Source organism: Cyprinus carpio, chromosome A22, assembly GCF_018340385.1.
Source record: "Cyprinus carpio isolate SPL01 chromosome A22, ASM1834038v1, whole genome shotgun sequence".
Taxonomy (NCBI): Eukaryota; Metazoa; Chordata; class Actinopteri; order Cypriniformes; family Cyprinidae; genus Cyprinus; species Cyprinus carpio.
The window spans coordinates 2,985,507-3,001,622 of record NC_056593.1 but is presented as its reverse complement, the minus strand read 5'-3'; the positions used below and the strand labels follow the sequence as shown (position 1 = coordinate 3,001,622).

At 37.9% G+C, this 16,116-nt stretch overlaps 2 protein-coding genes across 3 annotated transcripts; one reads left to right on the top strand and one right to left on the bottom strand.

Annotated features, from left to right (window-relative positions):
* Positions 1–264: 264 nt before the first annotated feature.
* Positions 265–7,513, top strand: LOC109082137 (piggyBac transposable element-derived protein 4-like). The gene is made up of 3 exons (XM_042711689.1): positions 265–502; positions 4,311–5,588; positions 5,673–7,513. The coding sequence occupies exons 1-3, from the start codon at positions 327–329 to the stop codon at positions 6,097–6,099; spliced, it is 1,881 nt and encodes a 626-aa protein (XP_042567623.1). The 5' UTR covers positions 265–326; the 3' UTR covers positions 6,100–7,513.
* A 4,204-nt stretch (positions 7,514–11,717) lies between these two features.
* On the bottom strand, positions 11,718–16,011 carry LOC109066481 (deoxyribonuclease gamma-like). Of its 2 annotated transcripts, none has more exons than XM_042711687.1 (9): positions 15,892–16,011; positions 14,089–14,178; positions 13,904–13,998; positions 13,728–13,814; positions 13,421–13,533; positions 13,018–13,130; positions 12,696–12,853; positions 12,260–12,356; positions 11,718–12,157 (listed from the first exon to the last, which is right to left on the bottom strand). In XM_042711687.1, exons 2-9 carry the CDS (start codon positions 14,167–14,169, stop codon positions 12,050–12,052), a joined length of 852 nt encoding a protein of 283 aa, XP_042567621.1. In that variant the 5' UTR covers positions 14,170–14,178; positions 15,892–16,011; the 3' UTR covers positions 11,718–12,049. The 2 variants fall into 2 exon arrangements, with proteins under 2 accessions (XP_042567621.1, XP_042567622.1); XM_042711688.1 differs by lacking the exon at positions 15,892–16,011 and adding an exon at positions 14,688–14,866 and having other exon boundaries at positions 14,089–14,177.
* Positions 16,012–16,116: the final 105 nt, after the last annotated feature.

The following is a 16,116-nucleotide window of genomic DNA, read 5'->3' as shown; positions in this document are numbered from 1 at the left end:
GAATTTTGTTACTGTTTTGGAGCGCGCTGCCTTAATGATAACCAAGACTAACATATTGATACCGACACCAAAAAAAAATAAAAATATTAATATTGATTTCATGGGCACTTTAAGCGCTAGATTTCAAAATATCCAATCAGGACCACAAATCCCTTTACTGGATACCTGCTGTTTTTTTCAGGAAGGAGCTGGCCAATGATATGACGGCAAGACATGACAGACAAGAACGATAGCGAATGAAAGTGCGATCACAATGGTTGAGGGGTTTACTGCATACTGCAAACAAAAAACCTCCCCTTGGTGCTTCTGTGCAGCTGCATTTAACGATGGCTGCGTGTAAAACGGAGGAGGTTGATATCGTTATGGACGGCTCGGAGGAAAGCGTGAATAGTGATGAAGAACAAGACGAGACGAAAGAATTGGATGAATCCTCGGACAAGGAGAGCGTGGACTCTGCAGTGGAGGACATGTCCAACGATGATCTCGAAGATCTTCTGAATGAGTGAGTTAACGAATATTTTAATATAGCCTATTTTTATACGAAAAAAATGCATGCCAAAAATCACACGTGAATGAATGCATGCATGCATGCATGCATGAATGAGAATTGTCTCGCTTGGATTCTAATCAGTTCAAATCACGTAATGAATGAATGAATGAATGAACCCGTAAAGCAGGCACGTGTGCACACCATAGACTGTATAAAAACAGACATTAAAGGGGGCTTGAGTACCTCGAGAGAAAGTGCCCTTTTTTTCTGGGTTAAAGCGACACCAATAACGTGATATTTAGCCCCTGGAATGCAAATTTTACCAGGGGTCCCCCGTCCAAAAAAAAAAAAAACTGTGTATTTTATCCCCCAGAATGCGATTTTACCGGGCAATTGGGCGGGTTTTGTTATAAAACCTAACAACCCTGATCACCACATAACTTCCCCCACCTTACATATACCTAAACCCACCCTTCTCCACCCCCCTAAATGTGGATCCAACCATGCCCCCTGGATCTTTTGTTCTTCAGTGAGGGGCTACTGGAATTTCCCCAGTTTTTAGTTAGTGACTTAACGTACATCAAGAGACTTTTCCCTTTAACCCTTAATCAGACTTTTCGGTCCCCAGGGGACCCCACTGGATTTTTCCTTCATTTTTTAAAACTGTTACCTTAATCTCACTAAAAAAAAAATCCAAAAATTCACCTAAATAATCTATCTAAATATGCACTAAAAAGCTAGTCAAAATTTGGTTGTTCTAAAGGTGTGTAAAAGAAATTTACCGTTTAAGGTGTTTGGAAATGAATGGGAAAATGAAAAAAAATAATTACTTTTTTTTTTCATTTTGTTTGTCAAAAAAATAAAAGTAAATCCATTATAAATCTGAAAATTTCTACATATAAACCAAGGTCTGGTCCTGGAGCATAAATAAAAAGTGGAACAAACTTTCCATGTCATACACACACACACACAAACACACACGTATGTGACTGCAACAGAGACCATTTTTACAGAAATTGGCAAATAAAATAAACAAAACTGACATAAATCTAAAAAAAATTACATTTAAATCAAGGTCTGGTCCTAGAGCATAAACGCAAAGTGGAACAAACTTTCTATCTCATACACACACACACATGTATGTGACTGCAACAGAGAGCATTTTTATAGAAATTGACAAATAAATCAACTAAACTGGCATAAATCTGAAAAATTTCACAAATGCAACATGGAACAAGCATGTTCCCTCACTCACACACACACACACACAACACACAGAGAGAGAGAGAGAAAGAGAGGGAAAAGGTATGTATAAATGTATGTATAATAATTTGCAAAAGCAGATAATTCAAAATATATCAGACAACAACAACAAATTTTAACTTTGACAAAAATACAGATTTTTTATGTATTTTAGAATGTTTAAATATATTCACAAAAGTAACAAAGTTGTAATTCACATAAAGTTGTGAGGAGAAGTTGAAGCATCAAGAAAAATTAAGTGAAAATGAAATGAGTCCCTATGGACTTACTTTCTTTATAATTTCTAAAGTTTTTCCACAAACCAGCAGATGTCAGTAATACATAGAGCAATGTCCAAAAACAATTTAGATTTAATTAAGATCGACATTTAAGTGATTTTTTTTTTTTTTCTTAAAAAAAAAAAAAAAAAAACATTTTTCATGAGCCAATTTATGGCCTAGTTAAGTAATTGTGCAGTAAAACGTCAAAAACGTCAAAATTTCCACAAAAACACAGCATATATATAGTTTTTCATATAAAATTTTTTATATTTCCTTAAAATATATATATATATATATATAGTTTTTCATATAAAATTTTTTATATTTCCTTATGCAATCGCTCTTTAAACACCAAAACACCAAAAACGTTATCCTGTTTGAACACTGATTAAGGGTTAAATGTAATGTTATTGGAGTTTGAAGTGTTATATATTACAATAACACCAAAAATAAAATAAATGATTAGTGAAAATATGGCTCTCTCGTTTGTGCAGTCCTTTATATACTTGAATCTAGTAGCGTAGAAAGCATTCACATTGTGTAAAGAAGACCATGGTCTCTATGTTAATTGGTTATTTTGTAGGCATTTTGTAGGAGTCATGTTAAATTAATATATTTAACATTTTGTTTAGAAAAAATGTCTGTGCACGTCCCTGCCATAGAGTTAGCAGCATGGATTTACCTGCCATTATACATAAGAAACAGATTCACTTGTCTATTGACAAAACAGTAAGAGAATAGTCTTTGCATTCATTCATTATGAGTGTTGTATACACTGTAAAACAGTATTATAAAAAATAAAATTGGCTCTGTCCATGTACTTGAAAGTGGACTCCAATCTTTTTCACTTTAGCTGTGACCAGAGCCCTTTAATTTTTGTTTTTTTAATTTTGCGACATGCTTTGATCTCACCGTAATATATGATTCATGGAGCTCTTAATAATCCCATAAGCTGTCAGTATGCTTGAATAAGCAAATATACATTAATTTATGGAAATTATTAACGTATAATGTGCTTTGATTACTACTCTGGCTATGCTTTACAGTAGCATTGTTTTCTGGGACGTGATTAAGAGACAACATGTTTTTCTTGAATTTAACCCCCAGGTATTCCTTACTTGGATCACAATCATACTCTTTGGCGGGCCGAATACCTCTAGTATAACTTTTTATCAATTAAATAAATATCTGTATTTTAATTCAGTAATATTTATTTAATATTTTAGTAGGTTTTTGGCACTAAATAATATTGTGTTCATGTTTATATTACAATTAGTGTAGTATTTAAGGTTAAAATAGAGAAAAGGATTTTTAAACTCCTATGCAAATGAGTAAATTGGGCCATCTGGTGGCCTGAAAAATAATATTGAAATGTAATGCCATGGTTTAACCACTAAATGGCTGTTTAACATGTCTAGTTGCTCAAAAGAGTAGACTACTGCAGGTCATAAAGGCTTACTTATTTTTTTTTAGGTTTTGCTTTTGAATATATATTTAGACATTATTATATGCTAGATTTTTTAACATTAAACTTAAAAATGTTATTTGTAGTTTGGCCTAATGGTTAGTGAGTTGGGCTTGTAACCTGAAGGTTGTGGGTTCGAGTCTCAGCACTGGCAGAAATCCTACGTGGAGGGAGTGAATGGACCGTGTGTGTGTTCAATACTCACTGCTTTGTGTGTGCGCTTGGATGGGATAAATGCAGAGCACAATTTCCGAGGATCGGTCACCATACTTGGCTACACGTCACTTCTTCATCTTATCGAGTTAATTTGTATTAGCAGCCAAACATGTTAAGAATGGTGTTTATTATTTCCATCACGGAGTAATAAAGGATGTAGTGAGTTTGTGCAGATTGCGATATCCCAAAAACATGCTTGGATGTTATATATTCTCGTTCCAATCCTTGGTGCTGGAATACTTAATGCACATTAGATCGATAATAGAGACTCCGAGACCTGGGTGTGTCATACATCCAGAAACATATACTGTATTTTAGGGCCAGGTTTGTATATTAAATTGACACCCTGTCTTTTTAAATATGCAGAGTAGGTGGATTTTTTACTGTAATTTCATACATATTGTGGTATTATAATTGCACGTGCTCATTAACCCATTTGGCTTTTCAAAGCTGTGAGCTGTAATACACACATATAAAACCTAGAAAAGCTATACCACCTTTAAAAGACACATTATAAGGGATATAAATCCAGAAATGTAGTGTAGCTCTTATTTGTTCTTGCTAGTGCAGCACGTGTGAAATGCTATTTATTTTTCCTTCTTGCCCCATGCAACAGGTTTCCAGAAGTCTCAGATGATGATGATGACTGGTTTCCAGAGTCCACTCCACGAAAAAAGAAGAGATCTGGTCTGTCTTCTGTATCACCATCTCCAGCAAAGTCTTGCAGGTCTGGATCACCTGCCTCTGTGCAAAGTAGCAAAGGGAAAGATAGGAAAAGCAGCACGAGACGATCCCTACCTTTCTCCAAAAGCATCTCCGAGGAGAGGTGGAGAAGTGCAGATGAGCCTGATATTGAGCCAACACAGCCAATATTCAGACCTAAAAACACACCCGGCCCACAGTTAATCTCCACTGCAACATGCAGTCCTCTGGATTATTTTGAGTTGTTCTTCACAAAATCAGTGCTGAAGACAATTGTAGAACATACAAATGCATATGGAGCCATGCGTCAAGAAGGAAAGAAGCTGCCATGGGAGGATATTACAATAAAAGATCTAAGGTCATTCATAGCACTGGTGATTTATATGGGCGTGCTGAAATGCTTCACGCTGCCAGACTACTGGAAAACATCAGACTTATACAGTCTGCCGTATCCTGCACGAATCATGACTGGGAAGAAATTTCTTAGAATCTCTAGGGCTCTCCATATTAGTGATCCCAAAGTGGATGCAGAGAATGACAAGAAGAGGGGAACACCTGAATACGACCGCCTGTGTAAGATCAAGCCGCTGTACGAGGACATTAGGGATGCCTGCAGAGCCTCTTTCCATCCCTTTCAGAACATCTCCATTGATGAACGAATGGTGGCCTCAAAGGCTAGAAATGGACTCAAACAATACATGAAAAACAAACCTACAAGATGGGGGTACAAACTTTTTGTACTGGCGGATTCCCTCTGTGGCTACACATGGGACTTCTTCATTTATGAAGGAAAGGCAAAATCTGAGGAGAGAAAAGGTATTAGCTATGACTCTGTCGTGATTCTGGCAAACGAAAGGTTGTTGGGAAGCGGCTACAAGCTGTTCGTTGACAACTTTTACACCAGTCCCAAACTCTTCAGAGACCTGCTCCGTAAAAAGATCTGGGCTTGTGGCACCGTTCGCGCGAACCGCATTGGCCACTCAAAGACAAAGGCTGCTCGCGGCAATATTCGCTGGTTTAGGGAAGACGATCTGCTGTTTGTTGAGTGGAAGGACAAGAGGGATGTGCTGATGTGCTCCACCTTTCATAAAGCCTTTAATGGGGACTCCATAAAGAGGAATGTGAAAGGAGCCGATGGAGTTTGGGCCCTTCAGGATTTCCCTGTTCCACCCGCAGTGCTGGACTACAACAAGTTAGTCGATTTCTTTCAGTGGTGTGAAGTTTGTTCTTGTACCTTTTAAATTACTCATATTATAATGAATTTTCCTTATTCCAGGCACATGGGAGGAGTGGATCTGTCTGACGCACTTATTGGATATTACACAGTTCTGCATAAAACACAAAGGTGGTATCGGTCCTTCTTTTTTCACTTTGTGGACATCGCTGTAGTCAATGCCTTCATTCTGCACCAGCACATGGCCAAGATGAAGAACCAGAAGCCTCTGACCCAGAAGGCCTTCCGGGAGAAGCTTGTTTCACAGCTTGCATCTCCCCGTCCAAAAGTACGCGCGACTCTTACCCCATACTCCCATTTGCCCAAGCACATCAGTGGGGACAGCACCAGTGGAAGACGAAAATGCAAAATGTGCCACAACAAAACTCCAGTCATGTGTGTGACTTGTGATGTGGCGTTGTGCTTCATTCCTAAGCGTGATTGTTTCACTAGGTGGCATTACCCAGATAGCGGTAGCGAGAGTGAGTAGTACTGGGATTTTGAGTCTAGATTGAACCTCATAGATGAGTGCAACCTCAAATACAAAAAAGACAAAACTCAGAATTGGAGCATAAAATTTGCATAGTAGTGTGAATCGAATGCAATGAGAGTGGAATAACATCTGCAACATCAAACATACAGTACAGCGCAACCAATGAATTGGGATCTGTTACCGTTTTTTATGCCTACTTAACCCTTGTGAGACTTAAATTAGTGTAGTTACTAAAAATGTGCAAATATTTAATAAAATGCACAAAACGTATACTATACTGCATTTTTGAGTAGTTATAGAATCGATCTAATCATATAAAGAATCAGTAATCAATTCTTTTAAATGAAATCGGACCTAAAAAAAGAAATTGTTGAATTCTTTGATTCTGATTGCTACTTTTTCTTGTACATGTACTTGATTTTCGAAAGGTTTAGGTGTTGAAGCAATGTCAAACAATTTTAATCATGCTGTTTCTCGTAATAGTGTATTTCATGCAAAATATTCCTGGTTTATTCATGCAACATAATGCCTTTAATCTCCTAATTGCCCAATTTAATTCACGCCAACGTTAATCTTAGATTAAATTCAGTCTTATATTAATCTTACATTAATTTAACAGCTGTTGTAAATTGAGCGCACTCCTGCTAAAATTTCTCCATCGCTGTTTATTCTTTGATAAAAGAAGGAAGGTTAGGAAAGTTCACACTACATGATCGAGACACTAGCCAAATCACTCACTACACAACAAGATTTCTTCTCATCTGTCATATTACACAACACAACGCTAAAAAGGTGCACACACTACAAGACATTAAGTGAAGAGGCGTTCCCGACCATCAGCAAAACTAAGTTTTCTCACATAAATTCTTGTGAGAAATTACAAGGATTTATAGGCAATTTCTTCAAGCATGGACGATCAACTAGCCCTTCAATTGGTCTGTGCAGTTATTTTCTCCAAAAGAAAGAAGAAACCACGACATAAGAGAATATGGCAGAAACAAGGCTTGGAAGACGTTGACTGTCACTAGCCTACGGCAGAAAGAGTTGGAGGTAATTAAACAGTACATTGATAAGTTGATTTGAGGAATTTTTGGCTTTTTGTTTCTGTTCATAAAGATGGATAATAAGTGTTTATACCATCTGCACTGTGATTGGCTAGATTAATTCAATCTTGTTAGCAGGGCCTTTCGCACCGCGGGAACCTTTTCACAGTACCAGAACTAATTGTGGAACTACCCACTTTTGGTGTTTTTGCACCGCCGGAACTGGGTGCAATTTTAGTACCGACTGCCTTTTTCGAGAACCAAATTAGCTCCTACTCCAGAGCAGGGTCTAACCAGCACAACTGGTACTGCCCGTTATGTAAGTAGACATTGATTGGCCAAACGCGTACAAAAACGCCCTCACCCGCCATTATTTAAAACGCCGTGTAACATACTGTAAACATTGTCAACTTATTTTGCAAGTATGGAGCACAGTGATAGATGGACGGACGCTGAAGTGCAGGCACTTGTAGGAAATGTAGCACTGCCAGTTGTCGTTGGAGAATCTAAGTACTCCTTTCCGTTCTTTCAATCGCTTTACATATACATCGACATTCCATGTACATTATTGTGAAACCCGTGAGACAAAACAAAAACACAGCTCTGATCACACAGGTTCGGATCACGTTGCTCATAAAGGCCCCCATATACTTTAAACGAAATTGAAGAATGAACTGATATAACATTTCTAACAAAATCAGGCCGAAATGTAGTTCGGAACAGCTGACCAAAGGGAACTTTCTGGGGGAGTTTGTTTTGGCTCCTAAACACCTTTGAGCTTCCATTGGTCCGTGGCGATTCCGCAGTCGGAGGGTGTTTTCTGAAACTCCATCTTCTGTGCAGTGCGTTTTTTTTTTTTTTTTTTTTTTTTTTTTTTTTTTTTTATTCAACGGAGGTCAGGCAAGAGAACAACATCTCCTATCACTAGCAACATGAATACACTGGAGTGTCGAATAGCTGATCTGGCACAGATATATCCGCACCTGTATGATCGCTCGCGGAGAGACTTTAAAGATTCAGAGAAAGCATTTCATTCCTAGAAAGAAATTGCAACGAAGCTTGGTGTCGACGACTCGGAGTTATGCAAAAAGCAATGCAGAGAAACATTCGAGAAGTTTTCAAAAGCCATGCAAAGAATGAAAGGAAAGAGTAAAAATATAAGTTAGCAAGTACATATGTTTCAAATAAATGTTACACCATACTGCTGCTGTTGTTCTTTCAATAAGCAAATTTAAAGGGTATACAATAAATGAAATGCCAAACAAACACACAATAATAAACCTTTGTTTTTATCAAAAGTAAATCATGACACATAAAATATAAAAAGGTTTAACAACTTATCCAGTTTAATATAATAAATGAACACTAATAAAATAAAGTAACAGACTGACTCAAACATTTTTTTTTTTTTCCAGTTCATGCTAAAGTTTTACAGACTATGAGACATTCACACTTCCCATAAAGGACTGATTATGGTTCTTTTTGTATTGCAAACATGATACTTCACTCTGAACTGCTGCTAATCATTATTTTGTTTATAATATTCTGACCATTGGTGCCCGTCTCACACCTAGATTGCTAAACTTCATCATTTCGTTTACATTAATCTACACCCGCCTCCAGCAGCGCAGAGGTGTCGGAAAGTTCGGAAACAGTAAAAACCGTCGCTCAGCCTTTTCTAACTTCTTTTTGCCCCCAAATGAAGAAAAAAAATGAACATCTTTTGAAGCATACCAGGGACTTAACACTGTTTCCGCTTATCTATTTGTCATCTTATAATATTTACTATATATTTAGGTATTGATCACAGGACAGATTTGAAGGTTTGATGGTTTTGGCCACTGTGCTGTGTATGTATGAAATATGAATTCAAATAAATCTAAACCGTTTCTATCTAGTATGTGTTTCTGTATTGTTTGTGAGTGTGTCCATTCCATGATTGTTTACATACATAATACAAAAAATAATAATAATAATAACGCTATAGGCCTTTATATATATATATATATATATATATATATATATATATATATAGCCTTCAGAACTGCCTTAATTAATTCTACGTGGCATTGATTCAACAAGGTGCTGAAAGCATTCTTTAGAAATGCTGGCCCATATTGATAGGATAGCATCTTGCAGTTGATGGAGATTTGTGGGATGCACATCCAGGATACGAAGCTCCCGTTCCACCACATCCCAAAGATGCTCTATTGGGTTGAGATCTGTTGACTGTGGGGGGCCAATTTAGTACAGTGAACTCATTGTCATGTTCAAGAAACAATTTGAAATAATTCGAGCTTTGTGACATGGTGCATTATCCTGCTGGAAGTAGCCATCAGAGGATGGGCACATGGTGGTCATAAAGGGATGGACATGGTCAGAAACAATGCTCAGGTAGGCCGTGGCATTTAAACGATGCCCAATTGGCACTAAGGGGCCTAAAGTGTGCCAAGAAAACATCCCCCACACCATTACACCCACCACCAGCCTGCACAGTGGTAACAAGGCATGATGGATCCATGTTCTCATTCTGTTTACGCCAAATTCTGACTCCACCATCTGAATGTCTCAACAGAAATCGAAACTCATCAGACCAGGCAACATTTTTCCAGTCTTCAACTGTCCAATTTTGGTGAGCTCATGCAAATTGTAGCCTCTTTTTCCTATTTGTTGTGGAGATGAGTGGTACCCGGTGGGGTCTTTGCTGCTGTTGTAGCCCATCCGCCTCAAGGTTGTGCGTGTGTGTTGTGGCTTCACAAATGCTTTGCTGCATACCTCGGTTGTAACGAGTGGTTATTTCAGTCAAAGTTCCTCTTCTATCAGCTTGAATCAGTAGGCCCATTCTCCTCTGACCTCTAGCATCAACAAGGCATTTTCGCCCACAGGACTGCCGCATACTGGATGTTTTTCCCTTTTCACACCATTCTTTGTAAACCCTAGAAATGGCTGTGCGAGAAAATCCCAGTAACTGAGCAGATTGTGAAATACTCAGACCGGCCCGTCTGGCACCAACAACCATGCCACGCTCAAAATTGCTTAAATCACCTTTCTTTCCCATTCTGACATTCAGTTTGGAGTTCAGGAGATTGTCTTGACCACGACCACACCCCTAAATGCATTGAAGCAACTGCCATGTGATTGGTTGATTAGATAATTGCATTAATGAGAAATTAAACCGGTGTTCCTAATAATCCTTTAGGTGAGTGTATATATATATATAATTATTTATGCAATATGCAGTTGTGACAAAGCAGCTTTACAAACTGGCAAACTGTGTTTAACTTACCTGAAGTACTTACCTGATCTCCTTCTTTAATCTCCATCTTCAGTCTCCCTCGTTGTCTCCTTCATTAAGTTCCTGTACAGACAGTTCTAGTTAATATTGAATCTACGTACCAAGATTGTGGTGTGTGAACTTACCTGTCTGTGCATGTTCATAAATTCCTGCTTTTGGGTACCAAATATCTCAGCCTGATATTTCACTCTAAAAAAAGAATTAAAAAATATAAATTTTTTAATTAACTTATACAAATCTAACACAACTAATCACACCACCTTTTTTTCTCTAATACACATTGGCCACAATTAATCATACCCTGTATTCAGCACTTTTTGCAACCACCTTTTGCCAAGCTAACAGCTCTTGGGTCTTCACCTATAATGCCTGATGAGTTTGGAGAACATCTGACGAGATCAGAGAACATTCCTTCATCCAGAACCACTTCAGATTCTTCAGTTCACAGGGTTCAGGTCAGAGGACTGGGGCAGCCATGGCAGAAGATTCATTTTGTGCTCGGTGACCCATTTTTGTGTTTTGGATTATTGTCCTGATGGACGATCCAACCTCAGCCTATTATAAGATTTCTAGCATGGACAGTCAGTTTTTAATTTTTTAATCTGTTGGTATTTGATAGAATCCATGATGCCATCTATCTGAACAAGGTATCCAGAATCTCTGACAGAAAAATAGGCACACAACATTAAAGATACAGCCGTATATTTCATTGTACACATGGGGTACTTTTTTACTTTTTTGAGGGCTTCTGACCCCAAGACTCAACTAATCTCTGCGATTCTCCAGCTGTGGTCCTTGGAGAGTCTTTGCCCACTCAAAGTCTCCTCCTCACCATGCATTAGGATGATATAGACACACACACTCTTCCAGGCAGATTGGTAACATTTTCTGTTGATTGGTCTCCTATCACTGATGATCTACATGGATCTGCTGAGATGGACTATTGGAGGATGACTAAATTTTGACCACTTGTAAAACAGTCAACAAAACGGTGGTACAAATATTCATTGTTATCTAATTGTTCTAGTTCATCTTTAAGACTTCTTGCACATTTAATCTCATTTTGTGAATGCCTTCTTGTTTACATAGGTTGCTTGTTTCCTTGAAGATAAGTGGATTGCTGTAATTGATCTCTGTTTGGCAATGCAGAAGCTAACTGACTAGACATGCTTGTTGCCACAAGCTAAATTAGAGTTTGCTAGAGGCATGATTGTTACACAATAGCAGTGGTTTGTCATTTATCACTTGTTTGCCAGCCAATTTATTGTTTGTAGTTCCTTTGTTAAAATAGTATTTTTGAAATTAATTTGCTACTATAACGGTTGTATCCAGCTGTGCAAACTAACACATTTATTAACACTTTAGGCATGAAATAATAAGCATGTTGGGAAAATGGCATTAATTAAAATGAAAGTTTATTTTGAGATTTCAGTCATTTCAAACATTTATAAGCATGTGAATTTTACTGAAATATTAATTTTAATTAAATTAGCTTGAAAAGATAACTGGTTTTGAATTATTTTAAGCCCTTAATTTCCTTATGAAAGGGTAGCATCTCTCCTTCAGTAGAGTGAAGTTAAGATCCCATACACTGTGCATTGGTATCCCATCATGCTTTGCGTTTCTGTGCTTTGGTTTTGGCTTTGCCGCTGGTCTTTGCCGCAGACGACTTCTTCAGACTCACCTCCACTGGGTAATGATCACTGATTTCCAGGGCCTGCCGTAGATCAATCATATCAATATATTATTTACTTTCCATCTATGCAAACCTCAAATTTACATATAAAAAAAAATGTCATACTGTAATTAATACACTCACCATTTCCTCTGAAAGTTTGTAGGCTTGCTGAAAGTTAAAAGGTTTTGCAGACTTTGGCACAACAGCTTTCAACATGTTGTCTTTATACACCACAATCCTAGGAAAAAAAATACTTGCCATCAACATTTTCCTAAACTTGACTGGAAGATTGAACTGTCCTTGAAGGGTACGTTTACACAACAGTTGTGCTGGCGCAAGCTGTTTGTACATCTTGCCCTGTAAGTCTATCCATCACAGCCTTGCATTTTCTACACTTGGTGCAGCTAGGTGCCGTCTACACTAAACACATCAAAGTGATACTTCTGAATACATTTGTAGTGTTATCATAAGTAGTGCATGTTAGAAATATAACTGGGGCTCTATCTGCTGTTGTCGGATTGGATCAAGGCAGCAGATACAGGTGAGTAAATTATTACTTGTATTTCTTCCGCCTCACCTGTCGTAGGTGTGGTCATTGGACTGGATGACTGTGGTGTCCACATCATCTCCAATCAGCCAGTGGAAATCGGGATCAGTGCGGATCCTGATGGCCTTCATCTTCTTCTTAGAGACGTAAGCGCCGTCCGCGTTGAAGTCGCCAAGGATCATGACGTTCTGTAAGACAGAGTGAGCTTCCTCTCAAACTCTAATCAATGTTTGGCCAGAATCTCAACATTAGATAAACTACAGTCAATCCACCCACATTTTTGGCAGACGCTTTAACCCAAACAACATCAACTACATTTCCTCTGGAATGTGTTGCAAAGGGCTAAACTCACATCCGTCTCCCATTTATCTTTGACATGCAGAAAGACGTCGTATAGTTCATCCAGTTCCTTCTGTGAGTCTTTAGGCTTTGTGTGAACAGGGATCAGCACCAAATCTTTCAGCTCTGAAAGAGACGGACAATGATTGAGCACATGTGATCAACCTCCTGAAATATTTACGGTTGTGTAAGAGCATGGAATTGCAATGAACGGCCTTCAGTTTTGGTCAGTTTCTCAGATTAGTTCTATGGACCATCGTTGATGAAGCTGAAAGCTCCAAATCCCATTTATTCCCATTGCACAGAAGAAATTTGCACAGGATGTCAAATGATCCCAGACTTTCATTTTGGGCGAAGTATAAATCATGCCGTCACTGTCTTTTAGTCTAGAGTCGAAGCAGAAATTGAAGTGTCACCTGTGTGTTTACACTTGAAACGCAGGATGAAAGGCTCTCGAGAGAAAGCGTCCTCGTCTCCCACTTGATTGTCTTCGTATTGGTACGTGTCAACCAGTTTAGCCTCATCTTCTCTGTATAAGAAATTAGGAAAAACTTTTTTTTCCCCATGTGATATGAATGACTGTTCATTCAGAATTAAAGTTAATTAAGGGAAAATTGAGATGTATCAAATGCAAAAAATTTCGAAATGCATGATTCGATGATATTTGCTCCAGTTTTTATGCTGATAACATCATAATTTTCACTCATTTATCAATTGTTGTACCTGTAGAAACAGACGAACTGTTCCTTATAAAGAGTCCGTCCCAACCTGGAGCTTCCGACCATTGTGAAGGGACGTTTCTTATTAGCCCTGTGGGAGAAAAAGTGAGTTAAATTTGGGCTAAGTTTAGGCTTTTGAGCTACAGATGGTGAAGAGAATCTCTGAAGGTTCATACAGACCTGGTGCTGTTGAGCTCCTGTAGAAATTTGTCTATAGCTTTGCCCGATTTGTCCACCACCTCCAGAAGAACGATTATACTGTATCGAGAGAAGATCTGCGGGGAAAGAGTGTTGTGGTCTATTTTAATATCTTGCTGTGAGCTTTTACTGTGTGATTTTCTTAAACAATCAGATAATAAACTCACCTTAATAAGATAATTTACAATATTTTTGTTTGACAGTTTGCTTGGACCCATACGTCTGATGTTAAAAGATGCGATCTTCATGGTGTCAACCTTCAGAAGACCAGAAAAACAGAGTTTTTCCGTGAGTTTCATGACACGAAACACTGGATGTTTTCGGGTCTGTTCGCTACATCATGCAAACTAACTTTTAAGGCATTTTTATACCATTTTCCTGTTGTAAAATGCCAAAGGAAGTTTAGCAGACAATTCAAGGATGCATTGTTCATTCACAGGAAGTACTTATAGTTTATAAAGAGCTGAAATGTCAGATTACGCAGGACCACAGGAGGTCCTTTAGTGACAGAGAGGAAAACCACAAAAGGTTTCGTTTCAAGAGTTCGAAAACAAAACGTACTCAGAACAAAAAATTAGTTTTGATTGAATAAATTCATCTAAGATTTGAAAGAAGCTCCAATGCAGCTGCATGAAGTGAAAAAAACACCATATTAACACATTCAACCTATCTTAAATCTGTTATATATCTATTATTTAATACAAGCTAAACATATGTATTTCAATTTATTTTAATATGAATAAATAAACAGATAAACAGCTCTTACCGAAGCTGCTTTTGTTTGCTATGAAGTCTCAGATTGTTTTTCTGTGTTGTCCGTTATGCAGCTGGTGAATAATGAATGGCTGCTCATTTGAAATCAGGCCATGCCTACTTCCTGTTTTTAATCAGATAGGGTTTCTGTCGCACAGATGTCTCGTAAAATGGAGAATTTATAGAGGCCTTGCCAACTGAAAACAGAACTTCTCATTGGTTGTGTTTTAATTTATACCAGGCTTGACTATAGGTAACCGCATAGCCATGGGTTTAAAGATCAGTTTTTGAAAGAAGGGAGTTTTTGAATGAATTTGCATGTGTGAAACCTCACCCATCAAGATAACAGTGCAGTTCAGACTCAAACCTGCAGGTGCACTTAATGCATTTTATTTTTTATTTTTATAAAGCATGGTATAAAATGTCACCAGCTTTGACCTCAGAACCACCTGATTTGCCTATATGCTTTGCAAACAACATATTCCCTTAAAACAAGTCACTTCATAATGAATTTGACCTTGATTTCCCAGAATGCAACATTTTGGCGGCAATCTACTATATTTAAAAAAAAAAAAGTAATAATTTTGCTATACATTTACATGACTGATCTATCGATCTGTTTATCTATTTAAACCTGAATAAACATTTCCCGCCATTTTCCTGAGATAAATTTTTGTGTTATTGTTTTTTTTTTAATTCCTCAAACTATCTGAACCTGTTTAAGCTGACATGTTGTTTCTGGCTCACTGGTCATATTTCACTTCTCTATGGAGACACTGACTGCATTTCAAGCAGAAAAAATGACAACACACCTGGATTGTCTCGACATGAATCCATCTCGATAAAAACAAAGGACCTTTGACGTTGAATGTAACATCAGATATTTAAATTTAAGTTATAATAACTTAACAAACATCCACTTTAACTAATGTCCAAGACAATGTCTCCTTTATCTACTACCTGAAAATGCAGAATTTGTATATCAGTTTCAATATATTTCCAAAAAATAAGCACACTGCATCCAGCAGCTTCCTGTTGCACCTGACTGATGGAAACAGGTTCCTTCGCTTCTTTCTTACTTTACAGGTTTTCTTGGCTCTCGAACAGCTTAAATATCTCACTCTGTCCAACACGGCAAGTATTTCTCCACCTTCCAGCGCATGCATCTTAAAATGTGTTGTGGCTGTGATGAGGATGATTGTATTGTCTGTACTCACCTGTTTTCTTTAGCTTTCCTCCTTCAAGTGAACGTTTGCCCAGAGGGAGGAACTGTTTTGTTGTTTTGAGGGATGTCCAAGTTGGGGCTGGGCCAAATCACTCGACTGGTTCCTGTGTCTAGCCAATCAAGTCACAGGTGTCCAATATAAGCAGTTTTTATGAATCTCCACAGTCCTTTTAATTAGTGCGTCTTCTGACCAATACTTGGGTAAGTTAAGTTATGT

Coding starts and splice junctions, on each gene's coding strand:
- LOC109082137 (XM_042711689.1), top strand. CDS start 327: ATGGCTGCGTGTAAAACGGAGGAGGTTGATATCGTTATGGACGGCTCG. Junction 503..4,310: donor CTCGAAGATCTTCTGAATGA/GTGAGTTAACGA, acceptor CCCATGCAACAG/GTTTCCAGAAGTCTCAGATG. Junction 5,589..5,672: donor GCAGTGCTGGACTACAACAA/GTTAGTCGATTT, acceptor TCCTTATTCCAG/GCACATGGGAGGAGTGGATC.
- LOC109066481 (XM_042711687.1), bottom strand. CDS start 14,169: ATGAAGATCGCATCTTTTAACATCAGACGTATGGGTCCAAGCAAACTG. Junction 13,131..13,420: donor TTTCAAGTGTAAACACACAG/GTGACACTTCAA, acceptor CGTCTCTTTCAG/AGCTGAAAGATTTGGTGCTG. Junction 12,357..12,695: donor AATGACCACACCTACGACAG/GTGAGGCGGAAG, acceptor TTTTTTTCCTAG/GATTGTGGTGTATAAAGACA.